The following is an 18,887-nucleotide window of genomic DNA, read 5'->3' as shown; positions in this document are numbered from 1 at the left end:
ATTTATTTTCGTGGTATATACAGCAGAAGGCATGGACAGAACTACCTTAATAAATCAACCACTTTTCGTGAACCAATGCCTGCGTGGTTTTAAGTCATAGTGAAACTGACTTATAAGTCGACTGTGGCGTATTCCCACAAAATTAGACAGTGTCCACTGCGAAAGTACAGAATGTAAGCCAAATCAGAAGTAATATGCTACACAGAAAACACGAAATGAGGCAACACCTTCGTTCGTAGTTACAAATTTACCTTTCCTTCCCACAAAAAGTTGAGACAAGCGCGAGAGCTAAAAATGTGTCCAACGTTCACTGAAAGTGCATCCAATCGATCTTCAAACCTTCAAAGACACAAATTGCGAACTAATAATGAACCGGTGCGACGGTGTTTCGCCCATCAAGTAAACGCCCCTGCTAAATATCGAAATGTATACCCATACGTGGTTTATGAGATAAGGGCATACTGTTGTGCTCCTTCATGATCGAGGCATATTTTGTCACTACCTAGAAGCGTTCGTTTTTCGCGATTTTCAAGTAATCGTTTTGTCACAATGTGAGCATTTTTCATTTACCTGCCGTGGTTACCGAAATGGCTGTACTTAAATATGGGGAAGGAAGTTTTAATGAGTGGTATATTATAGGAATTTCGGTAACATAAAACTCGACCTAATATGAAATAAAAGCAATTAAATAAGTGAAATCTGGGAGTCTGGTCACTTCTTCGAATGCTTCTGGAGGTTACAATCGCGTTTCATCCCCAAAAGCGCGCATCAGGCCTTTAGTTTAAAAACACCAAACATAGAAACCCCCGTCACGCTGCCAGTTATTTCAATTTAATCATTCTTCGCGTAACAAATCCAACTATAATCTTCCCTACAAATAAAAAAAACAAAGTGCTCTCATCACACGATTCTGTAAGGCAGTATCATTCAGCCCGCGCTTACTTTTCTTGTACAATTTCTATTACTGCACACCTTTTACTGCGACAGCTGTACATAATTTATTAATCCATGTATACTTGTATTTCGCGTTTGTACCAGTACGACAATACTCATAACTGGATTCAGGCAGAAAACCGAGATATTTGGTGGCAAACTACAGATATCAGGAGAGCGGGATAAGAGTACAGTCGAGTCCACTTATACGATACCGTTTATAACAATATATCGGATATAACGATAACAGCTATGACACCGTCCGACTTTTTTTGCTTTCCATGGGAAAATAAACCGCTTATTACAATGCACCAGTGCCGCGATATCGGATATAACGATTGAATCGGGTTACAGCAAGTACCGAAAATGCGAGCTGCCGCCGGCTTTCTGCGCCAACCACGCCGACGCCATGCGCCGCGATGCGCCTCGTATCCCGTCTACCCCTAGGAAAACGATTCAACTGCACCGCTTACGAGGAAGCGAGAGGAGGAGGGGAACAGTTATCCTTCCAAGCACCCTGAACTTCGTCTTGTAAATATTTTCAGTTTAATAAATACTTTCTCTCTCTCCCGATGCTGCCGCTTTGCCCCGTCCCCGTGCCTGCTGCTTTGAATTCGACTGGGTGCCTCTTAAACTACGTCCGTTTTTCCGCGGATCAGACGTCAGGGCCGATGTTTTGGAAACGTCTGTATGCCTCACTGAATATGCGATCGTTGCGCGGATACGTGCTGCGGACAGCGGTGGCAATGACACCTCTGACGACGCGGTTGCACAGCCTACTGGATAGCACATTCGCAGGAGGCCCAACGCATGATAGTCTCTCAGGAACTTCGTTTCCACCAAGGACCCTTCGCTCAGCTAAGCTATAGTGCCTAGAATATACTATAGCTAGGTAAAGCACCTATAGATGCTCTGAAAAGATGTGCACCAAATTCGTGTGCAGGAAACAAAGCTGACCGTGTATGGCTGCTTTTCCACAAATAGGTAGCAGTACAACCTTGCTTGCCTGCAAATAAAATGTTTTGAGCTCTGCTCCGTCTTTTTATTTAGCAACCCGCATATAACAATGCTCGGTTATAACGATGGGATTTCCTTGGCACTTGGATATTGTTATAAGTGGACAACACTGTAGTTGTAAGTGAATCAGAGAGCCATTCGTCCTGCAGTGGTTAACTCACGTACTCAGACATCACGGACATTACCGCCCCTTCAGCCGCAAATATCCCCCCGCCCACCCATCCCTATTAGTGGAAGAGAATGTTTTTGGCGTCAGCTTCAAACTTAATCCCTCTTGTTTAGCCAGAACTGCGGTAAACGGGCCGTAGTAAAACTTCACATGTGGGCCTGCGCATCTGAACCCTTCCCCCTCACCCCTCTTTCGACCAGTGGGAAGCAGCGCGGAATTGCTCAAACCAGCATCTCCAGAATGAGCTCACGGATCCGGCAGCCATAGTCATGGAGGCGCTACGGTCTTCGTCCATCAAGCTGCATTAAGCCTTTTTTGCAAAAAGTTTCTCTCACTCTCCTGTCTCTCTCTCTCTCTCTCTCTCTTGCAGTGCATATTAAGAGCATGATGATGACGATGACGACGATGACAACGATGGTGATGGCGAAGGGTTCTCGTGGTGTGTCCGGTAAGCTTGTATCTGATAAGAGAAACGGTGCTTGAATTCGTGTTTTGTGTACAGTTTTAGAACACAAAAGGAGGTGGATGCAAAAATCATCCTGGCTTGTATAAGTTTATCACCGCAGCTTAAAATAGCAACACAAACCTTGCGTACGTTTGCTGCTACAGACCCGCTCCCATGCTCAGATAGACACGTAACACGTATTCAAACAACGGCGTCGCCAAAAATGTCAACTTTACTAGCGTATTTAGAACGTCATGTCTGCGCAGACATGACACAGGTGCAGACATGACCAGGTGCGCAGACATGACACACGAACATGCTCGTCACATCTATTATTCCTGCTTCAAAGCAACAACTTTTGATTATCCCAAATGAACTATTATGCGTGTAGAACTATTAGATCGCCTCCAAACACGGCGACAGCTGGTGACCGTCGGTCTTCGTTTTTTACACGCAAGACTGCGCGTGTCAGTATTTTATTCCCGTATATTCTCAGCATGTGGCAGTCGTGATCCCATAATGTACAGCTAACAAAACTTCGAGTAGGCATTTAGTAGGTAAAACAATAATCGGCTTTCGTCGTGCAGGTATTTTCTACGCAGCGACGAAACGACTACGTCGCACGTGCTTGAGCCACATTGCTTAATTTCAAACATGTACGGATACAGCTTTGTTGATCCTGGTATGCTGGCTAATTCGACGAATATTCATTCCAGGAACTGCAGGTTATTGAACTTCTGAAAAAACCAAACAGACAAGCGCCTCAACTTTTTTATAGCATTCATCATTTGTTCGTCCGTTCCCGTGTTTTTTAGCGGATATAGCGCCTACAGCACTGCTTTGAACATGACATCTGCAGCAGCAAGGCTTCTTTCTAGCGGGAAAGCGGGCAGCGTACAGGTTGCAATATTCTTTCATAAGGTAATCGAGGCAATGTTCACACCTCAATTACTCTACGGGGCTTCCGCTGGGGTATGAGCCCTGCACGCATTATAAGAGATATGGAATCACACCTATTGATACATAATTTCATTACGTTAAAACAATGCACAGAGGGTAACAGGTAAGGGAACAAAGAAACTGTCGAATAGCAGGCAAAAAAAACTTTCAATTCGAACTTCACTGCCAAGTAATGTAAACACAGACGACCTATGTATCAAAACATGTTCGACTTTTAAAAATGCTGGCTAGCTTTACTTATTACGTGCTCTATTCGTAGTAACACTAACAGCTGCAAACACACACGCACAAGAACACGCACACGCACGCGCAAGCACACACACACGGGCTATAAGACTTTGCAAAACAATTTTTTAGAGGAACGGGCTTTTGATACCTGTAAATATAACTGAGATAAACATTTCAACGAGTGTTTATTAGAGAAAAAACACGTCCAACCAAACAACCCGCAAGGTCATTCAGAGTGCTGACATGCGAAGAAAAGTGTGGGATAATGAATTCGCGGATTCCATGCCGAAATAAATAATTGGCAAGCCACGCATTTTCCTAGGCCTATTGAAGATGGCCGTTTTCCCCGCTATGCTTATGCGCGGGTACTCTCGTTGCAGCTTGACCGAAGTCGCCACTGTCCGCTGTCCACATGCCGTCTTGTGTAACCAGAGACACTGAGGTGACGCCGCTGCCCACTGGTCGGAAACTGGCCTCTGACGCCGACTGGGATGGCGTTGCTGACCATGGTTCCAATGAAAAACCATCGCTCGGTGTCTGGAAATATAGGTTTAAAAAAACACCAATGCTTGTTGAGTATGTATGAAATAAACAAAAATGCGGTAGCGTTTCGGCTGGCGTACCCGCAAATGTTCCCGCCATTTTTTCGCGGGGCTACCATGGTTGCCAGACCAGGACTGCTCTCTGTTGGTTAGCTCGCATCATCCGTAAAGGCCGCGGATCTCTCACACCACTCAGGTTATACAAACGCCTGCGCGCTCGCGCCCCGGGCTCGGGCTGGAGCCCGGGGTTTTTTTCGCTTCGTCCCCATGGTTGCCAGACCAGGACTGCCCTCCCCTTTACGGGCTGCCTTTACAGGCCCCATACGTTTGTAGTACCTCCCATGGGGACGAAGCGAAAACAAAACCAGGCTCGAGCCCGAGCCCACGGCGCGATCGAGATGGGGGTTTGTAATTAGAGCGGGCTGAGAGATCCGCGACCTTTACGGATGAAGCGAGCTAATCAACAGAGGGCAGTCCTGGTCCGGCAACCATGGTAGCCCCGCGAAAAAATGGCGGGAAAATTTCCGGGTACGCCAGCCGAAAAAAATGCTACTTCTAAGTCATAAGGAAAATTTTGAAGCGAAGCCTTTTTGGTCTCACTGATGGCGGTGTCGTAGCCAAAACGCAAAGCAGGAAAGCCAGCCTCACACAATTGGAGACAGCATGATTATGAAGCAGGCGATGACGACGATGAAACAAGAAAAAAAAAACATTTCTGTTGGAATAGAACCTGGGTCACTACACTACACCACACTACGCTGGGTCTACACTTGTGTGCTATCATCGCATTCAGGTCGCTCAGCACTTCCTTTGGGTTCGTTGCTCATGTAGCTGGCTTTGGACTTGGCTTGGCTTGGCTTTGAATTGGTTTTGCAATTTGGCAGTTTGTATTTTGGAGTTTGGGAAGCAAGGATACTTTACACTGATTTGACTCAGTTTTCTCAGAGAAAGATTCGCGTTTTAACCACCTTTATACATATGAGGGGCCTTTGATTTTTGCAATTCAGGCCAAGTTCATATACACCATCATGTATCAAACAATCTACGGTAGACAGATATATGCCGTAGACCATTCCACAAATATGAAGGAGCGATGGTAAATAGTTGCCACTCGTTAGACGGATAAGCAGTGCTGATGGTATTCTTAAAGCATGCGGTATGTACAAACGATATCCCCGTGGTCGCAGGGGACGTTTGAAGCAAAATTTCTTAGGCTTGGGGTGTGACGGGGCAAAGAGACAACTGACATTCCAGGACCACCAGCGGTGGAGCACTTGGTAATTCCTTCAAATCACCTGGGCATGTTTAACGTGCACTCAAATCTCCGCGAGCGAAGTCCTTATCTCACGTAAAAAAAAAACCCGCCGTGGCCGGGATCTCACTTTCGCGGAGAAAAACCTTTATAAATATTTTAACCCTGTGCAAGATAACCTAGCTTTGGGGACTTGTACATGGTTGGAATATACGGCGTCCGATGGCGTTAACTCAAAACACAAAAATAAATCCAAGTCCTTTTCTTAAAAGAAAGGTGGTTAAAACGGAATCTCTTCTCACATAAAACCTAAGTCAAATTAAAGCCAAAATCCAAACTGCTTCGACCGTGTCATAATGGCGCAGTCGGATAGACGTCGGCATCATAACGCCAGGGACCCAGGTTCGACTCCTACCACCGGAAGAGTTTTTCCTTGAAGCGTTTGATGAGCCTTGCTCATAATCATCATCGTTTTGTGGAAACCATTGGGTAGAAGTGGCTTTCCCGCAGTGCATTTCGCGCGACAGATGGCGCCATCAGAGAGGAATAAAAAGCTTCGCTTTAAAACGGATATGAAAGGGACGAGTCTGCCTCTCGTCTTTTGCCAACGTCTTGCAGGCAAGTTATTAATAATTTGCAACGTTGCTGTAAATACCGAGTCTCATTACTGGAGCGTTAAAATTAAGCCTCTAACGACGGGTGTGGAAAGAAAATCAACCCAATATATTTGGAATGTGTTTGTAAACGAAATACAGCCGTGAAGTCAACCTGAAAAAAGGCATAAGAGGACGGTTCGTTTCTGTTATGTGTAGAAAAAGTAATTTTTCAACGTTGGGAAATTATGCAGGGCCAATACCCGAGACGGGTGAAATCCGAACGCACAACCCATGGACAATGCATCCGACGCTTCACAAATTCAGCAGCCGGCGCAGCTGCTTTGAACTGCACTCTGTGCCGTCTCGGACCCGAAAACCCCAAATTTATATTATTAACTTGCATGCGGGAGTGCGCCTGCGTGTTTGTTGGTTTGTTTGTTCGTGTGCTTCTCCCAGAGGGAATCCTCACAAGGCCCCTGAAAGCGATTTTTCTTGTGTTGTGCTTCCAACATGTTCAGGTTCCCGCTAAAAGTTATAGGAACACTGTCTCCTAAGTTTTCAGGTATTTCTTCTTACGGAAACTGCCTGGCTGCATCGGTGTGCGTTTAAAGGAGTCCTCCTTACTAGAAAAAAATCTTTTTTTAAACCGTTTATGGCTGTCATAAAGCCAGTGAGACAAATATTTTGTGATATTCACAAGTCTTGTTTCAATTAGTTATGACGGCACCTGTACAGCCATATTATAAGGAGGATGCAAATCCATGAGCCATTCCGTCTTTATAAAACCTTGAAAGTTCCTAAACACAAAATTTCCGCGTTGATAGAAAGCCCGCCAATAGACAGCCCTTACATGAATCCATTTTAAGAAATATTCTCAACAACACTTTGACCTAGTGTTTGTTCCACTCGTTTTTTAGAGATCACCCATGCTTTCATAGTGACTTAGCTTCATAGACAGAGAGAGAGAGTAAATGTTTATTGAAAAGGAGGAGAGGTCGGCCTGAGAAATTGATCTTGGGCCTGCTACTTCCCTCTGGGGGGAGGGTACTGGGGACAGAAAGAGAAAGGAATGAATATGGAAGGTATGGGGAATGACAATGAAAGCGACAAATGAACTATGTACAAGCAGTAAACCAATAAACGTCTCACGTACAACGGGGCGCTGAATCAGATGACAACAGTTCACTTTTAAGCACATGGCTATCATCCATGAAAAAAACTGCTCAGCTTCATAGGTTATGCACAAAACTAGGGTGAAGGGGCTGTCTATGTACATGCCACTTAAGTCACAGACTGTGCTTGCATTAGGCACTCAACTGTTGTCGGCTAGCTGGTATACTTACAACGGATGAAGGCGCCCATGGGTGCGACTGCCATGTTGCAGTAGAACGCTCCCGGACCTCGTTCTCCACGTGCACCGAAAGTGATGACAGAGGAAGTGCGTCGCTTCCGTCATCCATCGAAGGGTGCTCGTAGACAGGCGGGTCGGGAACCAGAGATTTGCGAGGAAGAATCATGGCGTCCCGAAGGATGCTCCCCGATGCTGGCCCATCTAGTCGCGTGCTCATCAGCACGTTGGGCGAGGCGAGACGCAGGAACCTGCGCTCTGGTTCGTCCTCCTCTTCTTCGTCTTCCTCGGCTCTTAAATCCTGAACAACATTTAGTATTGTTAGCACAAAATAGACCTTACGTCTGAGTTGTCTATGCTCCGTGTTCTGTCTGCATTTGAAATAACAGCATAACTGAGTGAACACACACTCCTAACAAAAAAAGCTAGTTAAAAGGTCCACTCGGTTTTTTTGCTCAAGTCATTCTTTATTCATTATGTGCCTGCTAAATGTGTCTACGTCGTGCTGCGTGCTCAGCTGATCCACATTGCCACGCGTAGCTTTTTACTAGGTTATGCGTGGACAGTTAGTAAAAACATAGTACCTAGTGGATACTGTGAAAAGTAACTGGTTAGTGTTCTGTTAGTACGTTTACCCACTAGAGGTAAACAGGCCCAAGAGCTACTCAATAATTTTGTAATTGTATTCATGGTTTGGCTTCGCTTATGCAACTACCCCTTCTTTTCGATGCGTGCAATTAGAAAGGCGAAAGGACAATTCGGGGTCGGGAGAGCTGACAAAACGCGAGTAAGTATGCATATAGTGAGTGTAGTGAGGTGTGCAATGGGGTGTGCAAGTAGTCGAGAAGTGAGTTCGGGCGAGACCAAAGTGATACGGTCGTGGAGAGGACCCACTTAGCAGTTCTTCAAACACACGGAGAGGACAAACAGCCGGCCAGGCGAAGCTAACACGGCCCTGTGCCGTGCCATGAGCCAACCTCTTCGCGAAGAGAGAGCTGCTCGTTTCCTCGGGAGCGAGCACACAAACATTCGAGTCGAACATTGTCCAAGCGCGGACGGTGCCGATGGCGTTTGCATGCCACACGGTCAGTGTCCAAAGGTTCGGGTTAAAAATGTTCCCTGGACCGGGAGGCTTATCATTGCGAGTGCAACGACTTCTGTACGTTTTTATTTATTGGCAGGAGGCCCATGGCCTGAGGTCATGGGGACGAGGAGCTTGGAGGCATTGTAGACACGAGCCACCAAATTAATATTCTGAGGTCCCAGCCAACACAACTACCGTACAGTGGCTTGGCGGAAGACTTCAAAAACGGCAGTTGTTAACAAATCTTACACAACCTAACTTAACCGCTATTGGTGAGTGAGTGAGTGAGTGAGTGAGTCAGTCAGTGAGTCAGTGAGTGAGTGAGTGAGTGAGTGAGCGAGCGAGCGAGTGAGTGAGTGAGCGAGCGAGCGAGTGAGTGAGTGAGCGAGCGAGCGAGTGAGTGAGTGAGTGAGTGAGTGAGTGAGTGAGTGAGTGAGTGAGTGAGTGAGTGAGTGAGTGAGTGAGTGAGCGAGCGAGCGAGCGATCGAGCGAGCGGCTCAGCAATCAGAACTATTCGATTTCGGCATCTCCGACATCTTTGTCGTCTTAGCGAGATTGTATTTAACTCAACCTCAACGAAAATAGACTTATTAGACTTATTACTCTGCCCACATACACACATTATCATTATAATGATGCTGTATGAATATTCCAAGTCCACTACATAGCGAACTAGTCCGTGCATTTTCGTTAGTGGTACTTGAGAGCCAAAGTGCATTTATAAGTGCGCGAGCCGTTGGAGATACGTCGTTTAATGAATAATTGCGGTGTTAATGCCAAGTACGCTAATTATGGCATAGTAAAAAGGATGGAGGACGAAAAAGAAGACTACTTATGTTGAGAATGCCAAAGAGGAACATGACGCTTATTCCCTGCACGACTGTGTCGGGGTGCCTAGTGAGAAGTGACAAAAGACGCTCACCACATTAGCGGTAATACGGCACCCGGATCATGTTCGCAAAGTGCCTAATGCACACCGCCTTCAAAATCAGCGATTAATCGCGAGAGATCAGTCTACCGAACCCTCAAGTCTATACAAGCACTTAAGTAATTAGCGATTAACAGGCATGACATCTAATTAAGTCATCAGGTAACTAAATAATCTAAATTGCAGAAGACGCGTTTTTTTCTTGATTTACTTTATTTTGTAAGGCACTGACCGCATCTATAAAAATTAAAGCAATAGTGCATGTATTTTTAGATTTTAAACCACGTCATCAAACTAAGACTTTGACTTTTGGTTCATCCCGACGTCAGTTTGGTCTTCAGTGCAACAACTTCCTTTTCCTAGCGTTAAGCTGTCGCAAAAAACGGACAATGGTGATATCTACCAAAAGAGGTATCCTTGAAGAACTATTTCCCAGCAAACTAATAATTGCTTTAACAATTTTGGGTAATGTCTCAAGTATATGACACCAGTGCCGGAAGGCTAATGGTCAGGAACCGACCAATGTTCTCTGGTAACGGTTGTTTTCGTGGACAAACCAGGAATGAAACGGAATTTATATAGCTTATGCATAGGATTTTGAAAGCAAAACGGGATACAGATTGAGATTGACCTTTATTATCGTACGCTTGGCTACCAGCCTGCTTAAAAGATTGAAGGCGACAACCGTCTGTTATAATAAAGCTTCAAATTTAATAACTTCCCAAAGCGCGCAAAAGTACAGCCTTTTGTTAGCGCAATAAAGAGTGTAGTGCTTTTAATCATCTGAGGGTAGATAATCTCCTTGCTGCACATAAACAAACATTTAAGGCTGTTGAGTTTAAATCTTCTCGACCTGTAACTTTGAGTTCATTTTTTTCACAGGTACTCAAGTGGGGCCCTTGCGTCACCAAAAATTTTTCGTATAGTATTTGTGAGCTTGCCGTTTCGTTACACCACGCCAGTATTTTGCTTATTTCCGGGTGAACACTAGTTCAACTTCGTTCAATATTTATGTTCTTGTCTGCCTTTTTAGTTTCGGAATGCGCACTCGCCTGCAAAGATATCCCACATGCTTCAAAACAATGTCGTACCGATCATTTGTTGTTTTGACAGCAAATTTGTCTTAAAAAAGTACTTCGTGTAAGTTGATAAATACTAAATGAAGCCTCGTAGTTCTGTCGTACTGAGCTCTTCCTCAAAAGTTGGCATATCATTTTGCCCCGCGAAATCATTTAAGTGCACCACAAGCTCAGTATTCCAGGCTGAGGAGGGCACACAATGGCGCCACGTTAGCTATTGAGCTGCCGATCTTATGTCCCTTTGTAGGTTTCTTAACACCTTGGTTACAACCCCTTATCTTAGACAGCATGTGAATCATGCCATGATTATTTTGCCATTCGATCAGTCACAATCCCGCAACCTTCGGATCAAGTTTTAAAAAGTTGATTGATTGATTGATTGATTGATTGATTGATTGATTGATTGATTGATTGATTGATTGATTGATTGATTCATTCATTCATTCATTCATTCATTCATTCATTCATTCGTTCATTCATTCATTCATTCATTCATTTATTGATTGATTGATTGATTGATTCTAATGATGAAGTGCAAGACGCTTAGTTAGGGAAAAAAGAAAAATCAAGTTTGGCTTCATCTTCGGAAGTTAGCGAGAACACCGTGGGCAATCCCAAGTGCACTTACTCTTTTCGAAGAGGGAGAGACGTGAGCTTCATTGAGATGCTTTTTGGCGAAGCAGAAGGCCGCCACGATCACGGACGCCGCCGCCACGAACATCGCGGTCAGGGCCGCGAGGAGCGCCGGAGAGTAGGACGTCCCTGCGCAATACCGTGCAACGTCGGTTACCAACGTCGCATTTGTCCCAGAAAGATTCTCATTCTGTACCCGTAGCAGTTTTTGGCACTCCTTGCTTTCAGCGGGCCTTCAGGCCTTAAAATTCGTCATCATCGTCACCCTCAATCTACCACGGCTTGACCATTGAACTGCTTCCGTCACTGCCTAAGACTGTACGATGCTTTCAAGCTTGCGTTACGCGCAGGTTATCTGATGGGCATAGGGCAGTAATTTCTATCTGAGGTACGTTTCGACCTAATACTGGATGTTTGGCGGAGTACGTCCTACAAGCATCCAAGATTTAAAAAAAAGGTTGAAAAACGTGTTGCAGAAACGCCGTAGCAACGGTTAACATTTAAAAGTTACATTTGTTTCTCTAACGAAGGCTCACCATGGGGTGGCTGCAGCGAGTGAACTGTGCTGGTGAATACCGGGAGGCGGTTTCCTTCCAAATCGGTGACTAGGACCGTGCCTTGGTCAATGCGCTGTTGCAGGTCTGCACGGGCTGCAACCAAGGAAGCTTTGTCCAGCTGAAGCGTAGGTGTCTTTACGGGAACCAGGTCAGCCTCTATTACGATGCTTCCTTGCAAGCAAAAAGTGAAAAAGTTAGAACGGAACGGTGTGTCCTTCCCATGCAATATTTCGTTTGCCGTGTTGACTGGCCTAAAAAGCAGCTGGCCGATGAGTCACCGTGGAGCGAAAGGATACGGAATATTTCAGGCTGCAGCTGGCCCTTCGCTTGTGGGGAAAGTGAGATGAAAACTTTCCCATTGTGGTTTCTCAAAATATTGCAGCTGCAGGTTAAACGACGAGCTTCAAATGCTTGTGTAAGAAAAACTGCGTCCGCCCTATACACTTTTCTCGTATCGTTTTATGTTAATTTCAGCTCCTGTTTGGTTCACAGTGAAAAAAAATAGTTAAGTACTAAGGGTTAAAAACCTTACAAACAAAAATAAATGTTGCTTGTTGGTTTGAGAAAGGAGTGTATCCGCACACCATTGTTAAGTATTGTGTAAGAAACCATCGTTACAATTTTTGCGACGAGGTAATTATCGCTGAAATTCGGTCCCTCCTACCACCTTTCGCATTTACGAAAGCCGTAATTTGCAACGTCCTTATTATGGTCGTACACCGCTGAAATCTGGCTTTTTCGGCCTATTTGTTCAATTTGGTGACATCCCAATCCAAAGAAATTTAACTTTGCGGAAGTTGTGTTTATTGCAATGTCATAGAAACTATCGGAAATAAAATTGTAGTTTGCTCTAGGCCCACGACTCTTCTTCAATTTGTGCCCATGCTCTCTGGCCTAAAGTATACCTGATATTCAGGGACCACAGGCGAAAAACTATGCTTTTATGTCCACTGGTTTCCCACCCATATGTATTTACTAAAGACTAGACACTTCTTACAGCTCAGCGTTCTTCGTGGCATGGTCGTGCACATAAGTGTGCATAACGTACAATAAAGTATGCCTGACACCCTATAAACTTAGTTTTATCATTGACATAACTAGCGAGACATCTATTTTGTGGGCATTTAGTACTTCTGCGAATTCGTTGCGGCGTCTTGATTTCTAAAGGAGCCAAGAAAACGATGCTTTCAGCATATTTAAACTGAACTTTACGACATCGTGCCATCACACTAAACTGCCGCTAAATTACCGCTACTGACGACAAACAAAAAACACTACTATTCTTACACATCTAGTTACTCACAGCAATCAGTGCTTTTATATTGGCACTTTATCAAAATAAAACTTCTACAATCGACGTAGTCTTCCAACATAAAATACCCCAGTACGATCGTAAATTGCTAGTGGCATGGTATAAAATTTCCCTTAGTATCCAATGGACTTAAAAGAGCCTAGAGTACAGAAAATAATTGTGCAGTTATAAAAAAAATGTATAACTAGTATTCTTACACTTTTCTTTCTCGATGAAATATCAATCTGAAAGTTTGTGCTGATTTGTGCGCAGTTTTGATGACTCAGCCACCTCCATAAAAATGTGCAGGCGAAAGCACAGTTGGTGTAATAAAAAACGTCGGCCCCAAACGGCTACATCCTGCTATTATGTCTCTTTCCATGACAGAGCTGTGCACGCAATCACTCCTCTTTGAGGAACGAGTTCGTTGAACCGGATGCTCAGGTTTACCACCTCGTTGTTCTTAGTACTGCCAATTCCTAAAAAGCCTGTTGCACGGATTCGCTTTCTGTCTTCATTGATAGCGGTATGCTCAGCCCTGCTCACCTGGCTCAACGCGGACGTTTCGGATTCCAGGAAGCGGCACCCTGAGCAAGACGCTCAGCTGCCGCCTCATATGGTCCCGAAACTGCCACTTCCGGCCTCTAACGCAGGCATCGTAGTCGGCATCTAGGCCGATACGCACGAGCACGCTGTTGACGCTAGGATAAGCTTCCGGCAGCACTGTAGATGCCTCTTTCGTCTTACGCTTGTCGGGTCTCTGAAACGAAAAAAGAAATATCGGAAAGTAGAATCCCCTTAACAAAGAAAATAAATAAGCTTGCATGATGCACGAAAAAGCGTTTGTTTGAGACTGTGCTTCGTTGTAGCTGCGATCATTATTTTCGTGGATATGCGTATCGGGCATGTAACTTCACTAATGTACGCGTGAATTTCGCACGTGTTTTCACAATTACTGTACAAGGTGATTCCTTATATTTGGCTGTACTGCCACTGCGAGTTTAGCTGTTATATGGTACGGTGTAATGTCGAATGCGCGGTAACCAAAATTATTTAAAGGACTGATGCGTCCCTTCGCGAGATGGGTCTGCGTTTAGGGCTCTTCAGTGGTGACCCTGCGTGAGGCGCTTGTCAGTGTGCAATATAATATAATGTTTTACGAAAGGAGAGCGTTAGTGTGCCAGTAATTAAATTCGCTGGCGGAATTATTATTTTAGGTCAGATGCGCAAGCCCCAAACAGCAGTTAAAGAAAAAATTGGCCGTGTATCTGCTCCTTTCGCTGCAAATATCGCCGAAAGACGGTAGCCTTCTGCCGCACCTGCCACATGAATGCGTCTCTTCTCTTTCCCGCCTACCATTCTCGTTCTTCCCTTTTAGTGCCGCTCCTTCCATGATAAACACAGTGGAGCTTTGCTCAAGTCCTTTCAATTTTGCCGCGCTCCAATGCTGCGCGCAATATACTGGAACCTATTCTTAGTGTTGGACTTCTTGGAATGCCGCCCCGAGCGCGTGCCGCGAGCGCTTCATGTGTTTGTGGGTCAAACCTTTTTTTCAAGCCGCATTTTTTTGCAATCGCAAGAATAAAGAAATTAAGCATTTTAATTCAAATAGCACTGCAAACGGTCCTGATTTACTGATGTTTTGCCTCAGATATGTCTAATTTTTTTTTCTCGCCAAATGTTGACAAGTATGAACACTGCAACCCGATATAGTTGTTTTAAAATAGTTTTGCCTACATAAACGTCTCGTTCAAGAATTCAGTTAACTTTTGGGCGGGCGGCTGAATTGTGGGACTGACAGACATACATACATACGAACACACCGACAGACAAAAATGTTCGCGTTTAAATTGCCCAAGAAAGGCTATCATCCTTAAAAGCCGCCTGGATCTGAGTGTCCCTGAGGCAATCTGCTGTATTCTTTCGAGGTTAGTGCGTTGTTTCCTTCACTCTCGCCTAAAGCACTTCTTGCTCTACTTCATTTTGCTTAGATGTGCAAGACGTTCTGAAAAACTTTCACAACTGCTGCAGTAATATGAATACTTATAACGCCACTAAATCATCAAGCTTGCCTTTCCGCTGAAGCTTTTCGGAAACGGCACTTGAAGTCAAACTCAGTGCCCTTGCTATAGCTTGGATCGACTGCACCAGACCGACTGGCCAAAGTAGCGAAAGCGACGTTGTGCTTTTGCTTTCTAACATTCTAATAAACCAAAGAGAGCTTCCCCAGTCGCTTATTATCATCGCATGTAACTAGCAAAATTTAATAATAGTGCTTAATGCTTACCTCGGTCACCTTGTCAGGGTTCGGAATGGCTGGTGACACTGGTCCTGGTACTGGTGTTGAAACTGAGGAGACCTTTATGGACTTCGTGACTGTTGTCACGTCTGTCATTCCTTGACTTGCATCTGAAAACGCAGGTGAAGATGCCGGAAAACCAGAACTTGCCGTTACCGGCTGTTCAGAAGCGACTTGAGTCTGTTTGGATTCCGACGTTTGGTGGGCTTCTGGCTCTAACGTTGTCGTAAGCGAAAAATCGTACCCACTTGTGGTGAACACGCCCAGAGTGGTCTTTTCTGCTTGTCGTCTATCACCCACCAGAGTTGTTGGCTGCAAGGCTGGTTTATGGGTTGACAGAATTTGTACTTCTGTATTTGGAATGCTTTCTTCGGTAGGCTTACTGTAGTCAAAGGACGTCGGCAGCTGGTAACTTTCGGTTGATGATGGAGCGCTGTCAATACTCATACGAGTAATGTCTATTTCTTCATATGTAGGCGTCAATCCCTTTGAAGTTTGTGACACAACACCCCGCGTAAATTCTAGATCTGGCTTCGGCCGCAGGGATGTCGTTGGTAATGGTGACGCATAAGCTGATTGAGTATCGGGAGAAGACCACCCTGTTACTTCCTGCCCTGGGTTCAGCGTGGACGGATCCCTGGACTCTTCAGTGTCTGATACAATGGTCTCAGTAACACTGCTATATACTAGCGTAAACGGGCTTCGTGTAGTCATTGCCCTGAAACCTTCCTCAGTTCCTTCTGGAACTCTCGATTCAGAAAGCTCTGTAGTTGGTATGTTTGTGTCTTCCGTCGAGGTCAGATGCACATTTTTATCGGTGTAAAACCGAGATTCCGTGTACATGTCACTGGTGGCCACAGCAATAGGTGGACTTATGGAAGTCAGAGGTGGTTCTGTAGTGGACAAACTTGTTGCTCTAGGGCTTCTTGGTAGTAACGTCATGATTCCGTCCTCAGATACATTAGCGCCCAAAATTGATGGCGGGCTGAGGAATTCTGGAGTAGGAGATGAAAGTGCTTCGCCGGCTGTGCCCATTTCTGTGTTGAACTGATCCCCCGAAGTGTGATCCCGCGGCGTCGTAACAAACTCTTTTTGTGATGTTACAGCTGCCGGATTAGTTGAATGGGAGCCGAAAGACATTTCTGTGGTTTTTTCAGTGACGTTGTTAGAGGTCAGCGCGCTGTGCCCCACTGGTTCTTCTCTCGGCGTAGACACTTCATCTAATGCTGCTGTCGGTTCAGGTGTCTCGTAAACTTCAAACTCCGTAACAAAAGAAGCTGTCGCCTTTCGCACCTCACTTCCAATTGACGTTACTTCTGTCGTTTGGCCAATTTCTGATGCTCCAGAATAACTCTTGGTTCGAGTGACGGCGCTGGCAAGGGGTGTAGAAGTATCTGTCATCCTAGTTGCCGTAGCGCTTTGTAAAGTGGTATCGAATTCGTCATATGCACCTGCGGCTGCTGTTGACGAGGAGATATGCTTCGGTAGTTGTGTAACCGAAGTTGTTTCCGTTGTCGCACGGCTAGCACTAGAAGCAATGACGTCAGTATTTTGCGACGTAGTATGTAGATCTCTCTGAGTAGTAAATGTTCCACCAGAATAAACGGATGTGTATCCAGGCTCATACGTATTGTCCGTCGCAACGTTTTCAGCTGTAGTGCGAAATGCATTGTCATATTCCGTCGTGACAAAATCTTGTTCTGTTACCCCGACGAAGACTGTCGGTGTTTGAGTGAATGAATCTTTCATACTTGTTGTCCAAACCTTTGTGCCTTCCCCTCCGTGTTCTCGCATTGTTTGATGTACTGCAGGGCTATCCGTTGAGCCGCTTGCGCTAACTGGGGCATGAAAGGGGCCTGTGGTCTCGATAGTTCCATCGTATAGACTTGTCGCAGTCTCAGGATCTGCATGGGTTTGCGCAGTTGTAAAATCAGTTGTTGTTTTTCTCTCATGTGAGTTCGCCCCAGATGTCGTAGGAGCCTGCATTGCCGTTGTAGTCTGACTACCTTGTGGGTCGAATGCATCAGTGTCAGAGGACTTACTGGTCGCAAAATGCCCTAATACTGTAGTACTAGAAAATCCGAATGCTTCAGGTAAAGTTCTCCCGGTTGGTGTTGTGACGCTGATTGTAGAAAGATGTTCGGGAGGCAGTTCTGCGATGCCAATTTTTGTTTTGTGAAGTGTTTCAGGATTCTGTGTGGTTGTAGCTATTGTGATTTCACCATCATCGTCTTGCACGGTGTCACCGATGAGTTTTGAATTATGTTCAGGTTTGAGATCTTCAAGTGAAGAATTTATCAAACTTGCTTCCGTTGTGAAATCTTCAACGTTGCGTTTCTGTCGTCGGTAAGGGCTCAGAAGTACCGCCAATGGCTTCAGTCTTCTTTTAGCTTTGCCTAATCCTCCCCGAAGTCCCCCAAGAAAATGTGGCTTGTGCCGGATTTTCTCGTCAACGCGTGCGGCGCCTTCCATGCGCATGAAAAATCTTCGCGAGAAAAGAGGAGCAATAGACTTGAGTTTGGTCCTCCAGCATAGCCATCCTTGGGGCAAGATGCATTCATGTGACGTTCCTCTCGAAGCCTGGACATATTGAAGAATAAAAGCACAAGTAATATTTTCAGAGTGAAAAGAGGCATGCATCTTTTCACACACAACATAAGAAGGTACAATGTTTAAACATACAAGTTCCGAATTTTTTCTGTGAGGTACCTTGTAATTGCTTCTGATAATATGTATAATTTTTGATGCACTTTAATAACTTCCCTCGCTATGTGACGGGAAATACAAAAATTAATAAAAAGGGAAGGTATAGAAAGTTTTGTACTAATAGGTTGCAGGACACACCAGAATGCGACATGCCAAGAACTGCATCAATACTCCATCTAATGGATTAAGGGTGACGCTAAGAAAATCAGCAAAAATTGGAAGGGTGTGAATTTGGTGACTCAAGCTCGCACTGAACGACAGCCACTACGCAGGTGTGTGATGGTTAGCTCGTATTCATGATCGAAAGAGTCTTTGAGAGTAAATACTCCATGTTTTAACTGGAAAGTGATCGGAAGAGCACTTACGTAGACCTCCGGCAAAGCGCCGTGTGATGCTCAGCTTAAATAATGAAAAAGAAGCTATCCAACATTGCCCACAACTGTCACGAAGACAGATAGTAAAGCGCTTGCCCGATAAACGAAAAGCATAACAATACCCCCACTGGTTCCCTACGTTAAGTGGTGCTCGATACGCGCAGTACTGAACGGAATCGTGTGTCTAGTTTTAAATTTCCTTCGTTTTCGGTCATGTATAGCTAAGGTTGTCTGGATGGCTACAATGTGTAAGATCTCTGTAAAAATACATTTACTGCCTCCTTATGACGTTGTTACGCCAAATGAAACGACAGTGAATCGTCTTTTTACAATCGTTCGTTTTGACATGGTGGCGGCCTAAATAGGAGTCATTTGCCTAATGAAATCACGAATAACTGTAGTTGTTGTGAAATGGCGCCTGCTGTGAGTTGCCCGGGAATGCATGG

General features: G+C 44.9%; 1 protein-coding gene across 3 annotated transcripts; it reads right to left on the bottom strand.

Moving 5' to 3' along the window:
• Window positions 1-2: 2 nt before the first annotated feature.
• LOC144138332 (uncharacterized) lies at window positions 3-17,871 on the bottom strand. Of its 3 annotated transcripts, none has more exons than XM_077670562.1 (6): window positions 15,350-17,871; window positions 13,609-13,822; window positions 11,751-11,864; window positions 11,210-11,343; window positions 7,486-7,791; window positions 3-4,289 (listed from the first exon to the last, which is right to left on the bottom strand). In XM_077670562.1, exons 1-6 carry the CDS (start codon window positions 17,837-17,839, stop codon window positions 4,077-4,079), a joined length of 3,471 nt encoding a protein of 1,156 aa, XP_077526688.1. In that variant the 5' UTR covers window positions 17,840-17,871; the 3' UTR covers window positions 3-4,076. The 3 variants fall into 3 exon arrangements, with proteins under 3 accessions (XP_077526688.1, XP_077526687.1, XP_077526689.1); XM_077670561.1 differs by having other exon boundaries at window positions 11,751-11,942; window positions 15,350-17,868; XM_077670563.1 differs by lacking the exons at window positions 13,609-13,822; window positions 15,350-17,871 and having other exon boundaries at window positions 11,751-12,176.
• Between the last annotated feature and the right edge of the window lie 1,016 nt (window positions 17,872-18,887).

This window comes from Haemaphysalis longicornis, unplaced genomic scaffold (assembly GCF_048455015.1).
Source record: "Haemaphysalis longicornis isolate Haplotype H1 unplaced genomic scaffold, Haemaphysalis longicornis Haplotype H1 scaffold_5, whole genome shotgun sequence".
Lineage (NCBI taxonomy): Eukaryota > Metazoa > Arthropoda > Arachnida > Ixodida > Ixodidae > Haemaphysalis > Haemaphysalis longicornis.
Note: the sequence above shows the minus strand (reverse complement) of the source record. Positions and strands in the feature narration are given on the sequence as shown.

Excerpts from the sequence above, each read along its gene's own strand:
- LOC144138332 (XM_077670561.1), bottom strand. The coding sequence starts at position 17,839 with ATGCGCATGGAAGGCGCCGCACGCGTTGACGAGAAAATCCGGCACAAG. Across the intron at positions 11,943-13,608 it reads AAACGTCCGCGTTGAGCCAG|GAAGCATCGTAATAGAGGCT; the intron begins GTGAGCAGGGCT and ends TTTGCTTGCAAG. Across the intron at positions 4,290-7,485 it reads CATGGGCGCCTTCATCCGTT|ACACCGAGCGATGGTTTTTC; the intron begins GTAAGTATACCA and ends CTATATTTCCAG.